Genomic DNA, 13,096 nt, shown 5'->3' on the forward strand with positions numbered 1-13,096 from the left:
CACTGTTATAGTTTACATAATGTAAGTTAGTATACATTTGTAAACTTCTATGGATAAAAGCGTCTGCTTAATGACTAAATGTAATTAAATGTAGTCATAGTCTGCAGAGTTGTCGTCAAAAGGTTAAAACATGTCATGGTGGTAGAGCAATTCTAAGACAGTTTTTTGTTGCATGCATGCATTTTATTTTGCATAAATAACAACTCTGATTTTCTGTGATCTTGAAAGATGCAAGTAGCACTAACCTGAGATGCACTGACTGGATAAATGTACATTTGCATCTATTCACTTATCAGACACATTCATCCAAAGCAACAAACAAATGACACAGTCAAATCATTGCAAGGAGACAATACTACTATTATGCTGTCTTAACAAAACCAACATAATAAACAAGGGTTAGGGCTTTTTCAACATCACAGAGACCAATATTTCCAAATGTAACTCTTCTAGATTTCAAGCTACACCCACTACAGTAAACTCAACTAAGATGATCAGTCTATAATGACTCAGGTTGATGTCTGTCTGGATTTTCCATTGGCAGATGATTCAATCCCTCAAATCTCTGAGACACTGAAAATCTCTAAATGTAATTCTTGTGATTTTATTTATTCAACATTTTGTAAGGAAAACGCATACAAAAGCCACATTATGTGCAGAGGTTTGTTATAATGCAGGTTTTTATTTTATTTTATCAAACTATTAAACTTGTTTTTAGTGGTCAGTGACTGTGAATCCACAGCCTGAATCAAGAACATAGCACAGAAATGCACGCACATGCCTGGAATAATATGCAGCTAATCTGGAAAACAGTATATCTAGGCAGAAAACAAAGGTAGCCTTGTTCTAATGTTAAGGGATTTACATTTTTCCTCTTAGCAGGAGTCAACTTGGATATCAGAGTTGTAAATTAGAGCAGAACTCTCCAAGTGTTTGCCAAGATTGACTCTGGACGGTAAGATGTATATAATGTCTCATCCAGGCCCTCACTTAACAGAGAACTGAAGTAATTTCATCTGTTAGTTCCAGAGTCTTTCTTTTGTCCTCAAAGTCTCCAAGTCATATAAACCTAATAATTTACATTTCACATGACATTACATTTAGCTTATTTATGATCATTATAAACATGAATTTTCTTTAAGGATGAGCTGGTCAACGAGGCATTTAACCTCAGAGACTCACACAGATGTTAGGATTTTGATTGTCTCTTTGATAGACCATGAACTTCTCCACAATTGTGTTCAGTTATGTTGTAATGGCTGTCAAGTGTATATGTATATGTACATTCCATGATATGGTGCATTTTAGTGTCTTGCAACTTACTTTTAAAGCACTAACACAAAACATGATTTTTCACCGCTAGATATTATAGATATATTTGATATTATGGTTAACATATGATAAATTTCATAGTTAGACAATCTGTTTGATTTCTTATTAACTAATTCACTAACTTAACCCTGTTTTCCACCCAGTTTTCCTTTTTTTTTTTAATCATAGCCTATGTAATTTGAAATCACAAAATTTGATCTGTTTAGTTTTTGTATTTATTTTTTTATGTTTATTGCTAACAATAATAATAATAATAATTGTGTTAAAGATCATTATTTTAGATATTATTATTACTATTAATATTATTCATATTTAAAATATTTAACTCAGTTGTATGTTCTAGTTATTGATATTTTTTGGCACCTTGGTGTTGTTATTTATCTCTCTGTTCAGTTTTATGAAATATGAAGCATGATGAATCAGTAAATGTATTAACCAAAAACAAAATAAAAAATGATGTGCCATTTTAAAGCTGCAGTCGTTACTTTTTTGTCTTCAAAATTTAAAAAAAAAATATATATATATAATAAGCGAGTACACCATGAATCCTTTTTTCCAAAACTGTGTTTTTGGCTTGTCCTGAATCTATATGGTACACCTATAATAACTGCCTTATATTCTGACTATTTATACTGGTTCGGGTAGCTCAATACCTGCGTGATTCGTCATAAACACACAGTTCTGTTTATTAACCGCTAGAGCACCAAAAGTTACAGACTGCAGCTTTAAGTAATGCCAAAGCTGAAGCTTGAAATTCTAGCAAAACTGTAGGCACATTTAATTAGGACCCTCACTGTGTCATGCCGTCATGTGGGCGCATTGTGGTTCTAATCAATTGTGATCTATTATGACTGAGAAAAGTCTGACCTTTGACACAGGTAACTAAAGACTGGATGGGATGGTGTGTGTTCACTGCTGGAGAATGATTAACGTCTGTCTTGTGTCAGGATTGGGCTATGAAAGTACTGCTGCTTTCTCCACCATTAATCATCCGGTTCAGGACAGGGCTTATCAAGCTGGCGTTTGAGACTCCCTCCATGTACATTTACTTTGTGAAAACACATCTGACCTTAGGCAAGGACATTTTTGATTAATTGGCTGATTGGCTGAAGATAATGTAATTTGAAAATGTCCTTCAGCAGCTGTAAAAGGATGGAGGGTAGAATACTCTCCTCATGAAGGTCACATTACTCAAAACCTTTGAGGGTCCTGCAACAGACTTGTGTGCAAGTGCAGTGTGTACTTATGTATGAGTGTGTGTCTTTCCTCAGGGAACATGCCTTATTTGTGCTCAGGTGATCTCAGGTACCAGGTGATCTTTAACTGTAAAGTTTTTTGTGTTGTCCCCTCACCTTGAGTAGAGGTGGAATGTAGCAGGAACACGCAGAGGGTGGTCAGTGTTTGGGTTTTCTTTTCTATGTTGGGTTGATTTCTAACGTTCTGCACTGGGTCGCAGGCACACTTCTGCTCAGGCGAGAAGATTTCTAACCATGGCACTGATGATCTATCTATCTATAAATGAACTACCAGTATAGAATGCTGACAATCAACAAATTCTCTAAAGGAGAAACCCTTTTGATTTTGACAGTGGAAGGTTCAGCAGGGAATATGCATTTTTGGTTCATACATTGTTTTTAAAATTAGCACAACAATACTGGCCATAGGTTAATTTGCCCAGTAGTGGTGTGTGTGTGGCAAATCTGACATCTAGTGGCCACAATAAAAAATGCACCCCATTTTTGTGGAAAGTCCAAAGGTGCGTGTTTATATATATATATATTAAATTAAATTAAATTAATGCATTTAGCAGACGCTTTTATCAAAACCCCCAACCTTATATATAATATTTAAAACGCATCGATTATTACTTTTTACATTAATTACACGTATGCTTCATAATATTAATATTGGTTGATATGATTTCTGCATGTTTAGTTTAACGTGAGCGTTGTGAATGTGTCCTCAGAGACGGGAAGTTCAACAGCTTGCCTTGCCATCTATCTATTGTGAGTCTCAAAATGGTACACCTTTGTATAAAGGGTGCAAATTAGTACCTTAAAGGTACATATTACTCGTGTATGTTAGTACTTAAAAGGAATCTTCATTAGGTATGTAAGTTTAGAGTTTTCATATGTGTCACGTGCAACTGAGTATATGTTTGGGTGGGCAGGGGGGCTTCACAGTGTCATTTCCTTTATGCAGGTGGAGAGCGTCCCTAGATGTGACCCCTTGTTTTTAAATTGGTCTAATGCATAAGTGCGATTCTTTCTGGTACACACAGTAGATTGTGTTCTTTTTTCTTTTTCTTTTTCTTTCTCTTGAAAGGTGTTTCTTACCATCAGACTTAAGTGACATATTTGATAGAATATTCAAATTCTATTCATACACTAAATAGAAGGCTTTTTTTATTTTAAACTTTATTATAGGGTCTCTTAACTAGTTGCTTATTAGCATGCATATTTCTAGAATATTAGTCATTTATTAGTACTAATTAAGCACATATTAGTGCCTTATTCTACATATTCTTATTCTACATCCCTAATCCTACCTAATACAATACCTAACTTAACAACTACCTTGCTAACTAATTAGCAGCAAATTAGGAGTTTATTGAGGGAAAACTCGTAGTTAATAGTGAATAAGTGTTCCCAATTCTAAAGTGTAAAAGTATTTGTATTATATAAATTAAATGTCAGATTGCTTTATTTTAAATATGGACAAAAAATGATAAAAGCTAACACATCAATTGCACAAGCCATGCAAAAACTTTTATACGGTTTTATTATAAAATAGTAGTACAATATATATGTTCCATCTACAACTATATATATAGTATATATATATACACTACATCTACAAATTTCATCTACATAATACATATATCATTTATTTGAGCAAATAACAAATAGTATTTATACACATAAAAGGTAATGATTGTTGAATTAATCCCTCTTGTGCTTTTTTGGTCCATTCTTCTTCTTGAGCTTAAGACAGTCCTTCTTCCTTTGTGTGTTGAATTTAATCCTGGACAATAGAACAGTTAAAGGGTTTAATTATTGGGGAGGCCCACAAAGCTGAGCAAGCAAAAAAAAAAAGTTCTCAACCCTAAATCAATGCACACCATTAATTGTGTAAACACTTAAAATTCAGAGACCATATTTATCCTTACTCAAACATCTCTGAAAGCACCAATAACTACAGTATATTCAATTTGCATAATGCAAGGCTTCTAGTGCTGCATATAGTAGTAAGTATATTTATTTATATTTTTAAAAATATAATATTACTTTAAAACATTGTCAATATTTGTATTTGACAATATTATAAATACATTAATATGCTGTTATAGCTTTTGTACCTACATGGTGTGCAGAGAGGGAAGCTATTGAATCTTTAGAAAGAGTATTGTCATGACAGTATCTGCTTCTGCCACAGAGTGGCAGTGTTTTTCACTTTATTTAAATTAAAAAAGTAAAATCACTGTACCCCACTCACACTTTTTTATATCATTTTTATAAGTGTATTAAGTTTATTAATGTTATAATCAAATCATTTGCAGCATGATCAGAGGGCAGCTGTTGTTCACATACCTTCTCCAGCATCTTTGTAGTTTTTCCCCCTGCTTGGACTCTGCATTTAGACAAGCTTTTTTACCTGGCAGCTGGACTCTGTGGAGGAGAACAGTGTGTTTTTGAATGTGTGCAAACCACTGCAAGCTATAAGATACAGCAACATTTGATCTGAGGGATTTATTCATGCCAGCTTTCCAAACAATCTTAATTTGAAGTCTTTTATTAATTATACCGAAAATGTATTTTATCTTTGATCATTACTTAGATTATTGTAAAAGTGTTTTTACTAAAACAAACTTAAGTCTCAGACTTAAAGCTGCAGTACGTAAGTTTTGTCTCTTTGTCGCGATCTCTGTTTGAAAACCTGCAATTGCAGCTATTTGCGCAGTTATCTTCCTTGCGTGGGTTGTGAACTGGCACGGCTCCAGTGCGGATGAATGTAATGTCTGGATACTGCACTTTGTATTCACAGATTCTATGTCTTGAAAGTATGACCCAAATAAGAGTTTTCACTGGAAAATGTCATCTGAACAAGCAAGTAACAGCTGGCATTTCTGTTCTGATCAGCAGAGGAAAAAAGCATTACAAAAAATTGCAGTATCAGTGGTGATTAAATCTAAAGATTGGTTAGCTCATTTCACATGAAACCATGCCAATTATTATTATTGTTATATACTGTTTTCAAATTGTTGATGTTAATAACATCAGCATTGCATGAGTGCGTGTATTTTTCTGGATTACAATCTGCCATTTATTCCAGCTGCTGTGAGAAATGGCTATAGTCACCTGCAGCATCCGCACTTGCGATAAGGCATACTTCAGTGTTTCAACTTCTTTATGTTTACAGACCAGACATAATGACGCAGCACCATGCTCGAATTTCCCGCAATAAATCTACCCGTATCACTTTGGAAAACTTTATTACAAGCTTACCATTGTGAATCGAGCCAAAGTAAGGTGATCATTTTGAACACTGCCAGATCATGTACTTGCTCAAAAATGTATTTTTAAACAAAAAAGTTACCGACAGCAGCTTTGCAGGTAGTGAGACATTTTAGTTTTGCATTTCACATTTCTTCCTTTTTCCTATTATTTGTTGTTTTCTCTAAGGCTATTTGAAGTAGTATTTTGTGAGGGGTAAGTCATTTGGCATCAGAATACCAATGAAAAATTATCAAAAATCATCCAACTGCATCTGTATTCACTAGATTTTGCCATAAGAGAGCTTGTATTTCCAGTTCCTTGAGGAAGAGTTCATTGGTGTTATCCATTTCATGCCCGCTCATGCCAAAATTCAAATAAAACTATTCTAATGCAAAACTGAACTTGTCATGGCTTGGTTTTGGGCTTCCCTCCAGATATATTATCCCAACTCACGATATGCCTCAACGTGACATGTTGTGTAAAGTCCTCACACACATCGCTAACAAATACATGGATTGTAAAATGTCCAGGAGGGATATAAATGCATGTTAATCATTACAGACTTCTAGTTATACTACAGTAAAGGACTGAATTTAATAGAATAGTACAATATTTGCTTGGAGGCTGGGGAATCATGCACATTGAGAGGTCACATTCACTTATTTATATATAATTTTTTTAAAAATAATAATAATAATAATAATTCCTTACATTTATATAGCGCTTTTCTAGACACTCAAAGCGCTTAATTTTTCTGATTTAAAGATGTTAAAACATTCATAATTGCATCTGGCCAAGACAGGCAGCAATCGCGAAGCTTTTAAAAAATGCAAATGAGCAACGTTGCCATAACACCTTTTGTATTCCAAAAATAATAATGATGTTGAGTTTTGAGTGAAGTGAGGGCAATACATGAATTTCAGTTACGACAGTGTATCAAGGTTTTTTCTCCATCCTGTCACTGATGGAGTTTCGGTTCATTGCCGCTGTCGCTTCTGGCTTGCTTAGTTGGGGATGCTTAATTTACAGCGATATTGTTGACTTGATTGCAAATGATTGCACAGATACTATTTAAACTGAACTGAGCTCAATGTTGACATCACTGAATTCACTGATGAACTGCCTTTAACTGTCATTTTTCATTATTGACACCCTATTTTCCTAATTAATGTTGTTCAGTTGCTTTAACACAGTCTTTTTTATTTAAAGCGCCAATAAATAAAGGTGACTTGACTTGACATCTTAAGGAGCACAACACATTCAGATACATGTGAATGAGGATGATGCTTTGTACTCACATGATTTGAACCTTTTTGCAAAGAGGATCATTCTCTATGATCCTGTAGTCTGTAATTTTTCTCCATTGCACTGAGCCAGTTTCCTCAACACACTCACATTTTTCTCGAATGTATACTGCATCTAAAGACAAATCCAGAAACATAAAACAATGTGTCCCACATCACCTCCATGACCAATATCTGAAAAATCTGTAAACTGTCCTGATAAGTATTTTAATGCTACTGTACCAGTGATGAAGTGTAAGCAGACCGAGATGAAGAGAAGCAGGCAGACGCTTGCTTGCTGAGTCCTGAAAGCCATTTCTCTAAAGCTGCGTCATTCACAAGAATGTCTCTCGAGTGTGTTTGCACTAGAGTTTGGACAGAACTGTCCTCTTTTTATTACTCCCTTTCCCTCCTTTATGCATTTCCTGTTTTGCCATATTAAGCAGGATCAGAGTCACATGATTTCAGGTAAATGCTTTGAGACCAGAGAGGATTTCTCAACACTTGTGTACCTACATTGTGCAGGTTGGTTTTGTTGTTTGGAATGTTGTTTATATGGTGTTTTTCAGTTGAATGCTTCAGAAAGTTTTTATTTGATCATACGCTTTTCTGTATCCATTTAGGATCATTTGTTCAAACTGAAGGGCTCCTACACATTTGCCCAATGAGTTTCCAAGACATTTCCATAACTTTTTTTAATAGATGTATACTAATAACTAGATTTATACACACACACTGTATACATGTATATGGTTAATAATAACTGTAAATATGATATATGGCCTAATGGTTAGAGAGTTGTACTTGCAACCCTAAGGTTGTGGGTTTGAGTCTCAGGTCTGGCAGGAATTGTTGTCATGGAGAGTGAATAACCAATGCTCACTTCCTCCCTCAACACCACAAATGAGGTGAGACCCCCTGCTCCCTGGGTGCCACAGCAATATTGCTGCCCAGTGTCCACTGCTCCGAGTGTGTGTGTTCACAGTGTGTGTATGTGCACTTGGAAGGGTTAAATGCAGAGGCAAATGCTGAGTATGGGTCACCATACCTGACCACACATCACTTCACTGACTTTTTGTGTGGTATATTATTATTATTATTATTATTATTATTATTATTATTATTATTATTATTATTATTATTATTATTATTATTATTATTATTATCATAAAAACTGAATCAACCAGACTGCACTAAGTAATACCATCAAAAGTAATATTTAAGTGTTTAATAAGGTAGAAATAGTTCCTTAGCAATTGCATTGCACTTTTTATAGTTTAGCTCTTATTTTATAACAGAAAATTAATTTCCAAAAATATAACTTTCGAGACATGGAACCTTGTAGGAACCCTAACATTAAGTTAATCTTTCAGCATTGCACTTTGCATTTTGGTTTTTTTTTTTTTTAGTCTAGTAAATTAGGCAGAAGCTGGAGTTATATTATATATATTATATATATATTCCTATATATATATGGAATATGATTTGACATCTGTTAAATTTAAGACATGAATTTAAGAATGTTTATTATATCAGTTTATTTTATATTAAACTAAACTGTTAAAAAAACAATCTTCATGTGATCACTGAATACATATTTATAAGAAAATGGACATTTAAAAGAACAATATATAAAAATGTACACATTATATATATATTTCTTCAGACTGGCCAGTACGTAAAACCTGCATAGGGCTCAACTCATCTCTGTAAAACACATCAAGGTTAGAAGCTGTCTCTGTTGTATCCCTTGGCCTCCATAGATGTGCACTCCTCTGAATTCTGCCTTTTCTTATGTCCTTGGCTTGTAAATGTACAGCAGTGCTAAAGCACTTTGCACAACTTTGAAGAGAATTTTCTCCTTTGGATCTCTTATGTTCTTTGCCTCAGTATCCTTAGAATTTGAGGTTAAGATGTGACCTTCCTTGATTTAACCTGTTTCCTGTTTCTATGTCCTTGCTTTTGATCTTTTTGAATTGCGTATGCATTTTTTGCTGTCCTTGCCATCTTTTTGCATGCTGGAAAAAAAAACAAGTAGAATTAAACTCAGCAGATTAAGACATGCAGACCACCAACATATTTGGAGACGTTTGTAGTGTGTGTTGTTTGGATAAGCTGTGCTGTAGTTTAGAGACTCATTCAGTATAAACAATCTCTTACCTTTGCCAACATTTCAGGAGTCTTTTGCCTTGTTGTCCTTCCGGACTGAGACACAGTTGACTATTATTTTTCTGCAGTGTAACTCTAATGAAAAATACAGAAAAATAATAGGTCATGTAAATCCAATGGTGCATTTAGAATCTTATGAAAAGTAAAATGTATTAACTTACATGATCTCATCCTGTAAACATTTAGGTCTTTTTGGAGTGACTTTGAGATCTGAAAATGGTCCCTTGATTCTTATTTTAGCCTGTGGACACTCACAGGTCTTTGGAATGTATTGAGTCTCCACCACTGTATTTAGAAGAACAGAATTTTTTTTAAATTATTAAACAGCCATGATGTGTCAAAAAAGTTCAGTGTCAGTAAGATTTGTAAAAAAAAAAAAAAAAGAAGAAAAAAAAGAAACAAATTTATAAATTTATTCAGAAACCAATTTAAATGATCAAAACTGACTGTAAATGCATTTACAGTAAAATAAATGCTGTGTTAATTTTTCTATTCATCAAAGAATCCTTAAAAAAAAACTTTCACTGTTTTCCAAAAATATTAAGCAGCACAAACTGTGAAGATAAAAAAATAATAATAGAAAAAAAAAAATGAATGAGCACCAAAAAATTATATTAGAATGATTTCTGAAGGATCACGTGACCCTGAAGACTGCATAAACTGCATTAAAAAAAGTCATTTTAAATTGTAAAATATTTAACAATTTTACTGTTTTAGTATTCAGCCTTGGTGAGCATAAAATACTTCTTACAAAAGCATTCAAAATGTTTCAAACGTTAGTATAGACGTCAAATAACTAAATTATTATTATAATGAAAATTATTTGTAGTTAAAGAACAGCTTGCTTTGCAGAGCTGTAAGAAGATTTAATTTACTAGAATTCTGCCAACTCAGCTATAACCCAGCAGGTGCTCCGTTACTGTTTTAGTGGGTCTGGGAGTCTACTGTAGTTCATCTTTTCTGATCAACTCACCTGTTAGGAGGATGCTGAGGTTGAAAGCCAGCAAAGCATACACTGTCAGTGTCATGTTGAAAGTGTTTCTGTGTGTAAGTGCTCAGTCGTCTGCTGTCGTTTTATAGTCCCTTTGAGGGACTTCCCATCTCTTGCGTCACAACTGGAAATTCCAGTGCGTTGTCGCTACTCCCAGTGGCTCAATCCATTTGAACACAGATAATAGACAGCCTTTAAAGACAATCTTTAAAAACATGTTCACATGTACATTAAGCAGGCTACGAGGAATTCCTTATTCACATTTCACCCAAAAATGTAAATTCGGTCATAATTTTCTTTTGTCGTTCCAATATTTTTTTTTCACTGTTGAAGCCATATGTATAGCTATGTGGTGGAACAGACTCTAATTCTTTTTCACAGAAAATATCCCTATCCTTAAAATGGAATCTCAATTGCAACCGTATCAGATAAAAAAAAAGTCAACATCTCAGACTAGCCACTAATCATGGAGGAGCAGATATGAATATTAATATTGAGAAAGAGATTTGAGAACTGCAGTGGTGTGAATATTTCAATTATAATTTTATTTATAATAACTCTCAGTGAATAATTAAATTCATATGGGCTAATTTTATAGTGTTTTCTCTCTCTCTCTCGCCCTCTCTCTCTTGGAGCTTGTCAGATGCATTCACTGATTTTTTTTTTTAATTCCATTGAAAAAAGTGATTATTCTTGATTCTTTCAGAAGGTCTGAAAACATGTCATAACAAGCCTTACGGCAAGATGACACTTTTTCCATTAACTGTAAGACCATGTGATTTTTTTTAAAGCCACATTACACATGGAACATTATGTCATTATTCACTGTTAATCACTCATTCTTTCATGTTAATAACTTTGACTCATTCTCCTTGCTTTCTCTCCCATTGTCTTTCTCTTCTCTAGCTGAAAGCCTTTCTACTGAGGAACCCCACTATGGATCCTGACAAGACCTCCTATGTGAGGTTGAATGAGGAGACAGTAATTGCAAAGTAAATGTTCCACTTTTGATACACACTAAACATGCCTTAAACCCTCTTTTTCAGGTCTGATTTTTTTGTCCCTTTTAAGAACGTACAACTACCATGAGGGAAAAAGCTTCCAGCTTCAGATTCGTGAGGTATTTTAGGTCACAGAGAGTGAAAATAACTGACAAATCTTTAATTTCCTGGTTATTGATTAGATCTAATCGGGCCAAGGTTTGAGTGTGTGAGACTGCAAAACAAAAAGACTATTGTCTCAGAATAGAAATGTGTGTCACTGGAGTAAATCTATAAGTGCACCCTTCTTAAAAAAAAAAAAAAAAAAAAATCTTGATTAGATGGTTCTAGATGACAAGTGATAGGCTCCATTTTTACACATAACCTAGTCCAGATGGAACGATAACATAATCAGGGATATGTATTATGAGCTATCAATGTTATATTGCTCTGAAATAATTAGTGACTTTAATTTAATTTATAATCATACTGTATATTATGATCTTATATGTGCTTGCATAATTATTGCAATAATTATTATGTTATTATTATGCAATTTGATATTCTGATCATATTTTATTTCCTAGCACATTTTACAAATTCCAAACCACATCAATATAAATAACTACTATTAATTTTGTCTTTAATCATTTATAAATTATATGTAAGTGTCAGTGAGGGATGGAAATAATTAAGGAGGTTTTCTTTTACAGATAAAATGAGCCAAAAAGAGATTTAACTCAGATTGACTAGTCAAAAATTATTAAATGGCCATGAGAAGGATGCAATACTAATGCAATACTATAAATTGCAACGTTAAGGCGTGACCATTGAAGAGGTCATTAGGTCAGCAGGGTCAGACAAAAACAGGTGAAGAAGAAAAGACACATTAACTGCAAAAATAATAAAAAATTAATGTGAGGAATTAGGTGTGCATCAGGAACCCTTTAGTTTCTAGTTCCACAATTTCCCAGAACTGCAATAATTATGCACGCACTGCACTGTTATTATATATTTTATATATACATATACATATACATATACAGTACTGTGTAAAGGTCTAGTAGTATTTTCTAGTATTTTCACCAACAAAAAATAGTTTTAAGTCAGTTATATCTATCTTTCACTGTAGTTTGTTAGTTTACATTTCCAAACATTATTTTTGCCTTTAATTGTAATAATCTAGTGATATTTTTGTTTGCAAAATTAGTCTGGCATCAGCCAGTGCTCCACACAGAGATCTGATTTCATCATCATCCCATCTGTCTGGAATAACAAGAAGAAACAGAATAAACTGAGACAGACTCAATCCAGAAGAACTGTGGGAACGACTAATGATGATAAAATCAGATCTCTGTGTGTAGCACTGGCTGCTGTCAGACTCCTTGTGCAAACTAAAATCTCACTGGATTATTATAATTAATGGCAAAAATAATGTTTGGAAATGTAAACTGACAGTTCCTGACACACTACACTACAGCAAAACATAGAAATAACTGACTTAAAACCATTTTTTTTTGTTGGCGAAAATACCAGTGGCTTAAGACTTTTGCACAGTACTGTATGTATGTGTATGTGTATATACACATGTGTACAGTATATACACATAAACTATATGTTTATTTATTTATATAAATAAATCACATTATAATAATTAAAAGTCTATATGTGACCCTGGACCAAAAAAAAAAACAGTCTTAAGTGTTTTTTTTTTTTTTTTTTTTGAGATTTATACATAATCTGAAAGCTGAATAAATAATGTATGGTTTGTTAGGACAGGACAATATTTTGCCGAGATACAACTATTTGAAAATCTGGAATCTAAAAAAATCAAAACACTGAGAA

The 13,096-nt window shown here is 33.6% G+C and overlaps 1 protein-coding gene across 1 annotated transcript; it reads right to left on the minus strand.

Moving 5' to 3' along the window:
* Positions 1-8,630: 8,630 nt before the first annotated feature.
* On the minus strand, positions 8,631-10,359 carry LOC128026765 (C-X-C motif chemokine 9-like). The gene is made up of 4 exons (XM_052614034.1): positions 10,254-10,359; positions 9,442-9,565; positions 9,272-9,355; positions 8,631-9,129 (listed from the first exon to the last, which is right to left on the minus strand). Exons 1-4 carry the CDS (start codon positions 10,306-10,308, stop codon positions 9,060-9,062), a joined length of 333 nt encoding a protein of 110 aa, XP_052469994.1. The 5' UTR covers positions 10,309-10,359; the 3' UTR covers positions 8,631-9,059.
* Between the last annotated feature and the right edge of the window lie 2,737 nt (positions 10,360-13,096).

This window comes from Carassius gibelio, chromosome A13, assembly GCF_023724105.1.
Source record: "Carassius gibelio isolate Cgi1373 ecotype wild population from Czech Republic chromosome A13, carGib1.2-hapl.c, whole genome shotgun sequence".
NCBI lineage: Eukaryota > Metazoa > Chordata > Actinopteri > Cypriniformes > Cyprinidae > Carassius > Carassius gibelio.

What these genes read in the sequence shown, in the direction of transcription:
- LOC128026765 (XM_052614034.1), bottom strand. Translation starts at nt 10,308, where the DNA reads ATGACACTGACAGTGTATGCTTTGCTGGCTTTCAACCTCAGCATCCTC. An exon ending in TGTTTACAGGATGAGATCAT is followed by an intron (nt 9,356 to 9,441) that starts GTAAGTTAATAC and finishes ATTTTTCATTAG; the next exon opens with AGTTACACTGCAGAAAAATA. An exon ending in CTCCTGAAATGTTGGCAAAG is followed by an intron (nt 9,130 to 9,271) that starts GTAAGAGATTGT and finishes TTTTTTTTCCAG; the next exon opens with CATGCAAAAAGATGGCAAGG.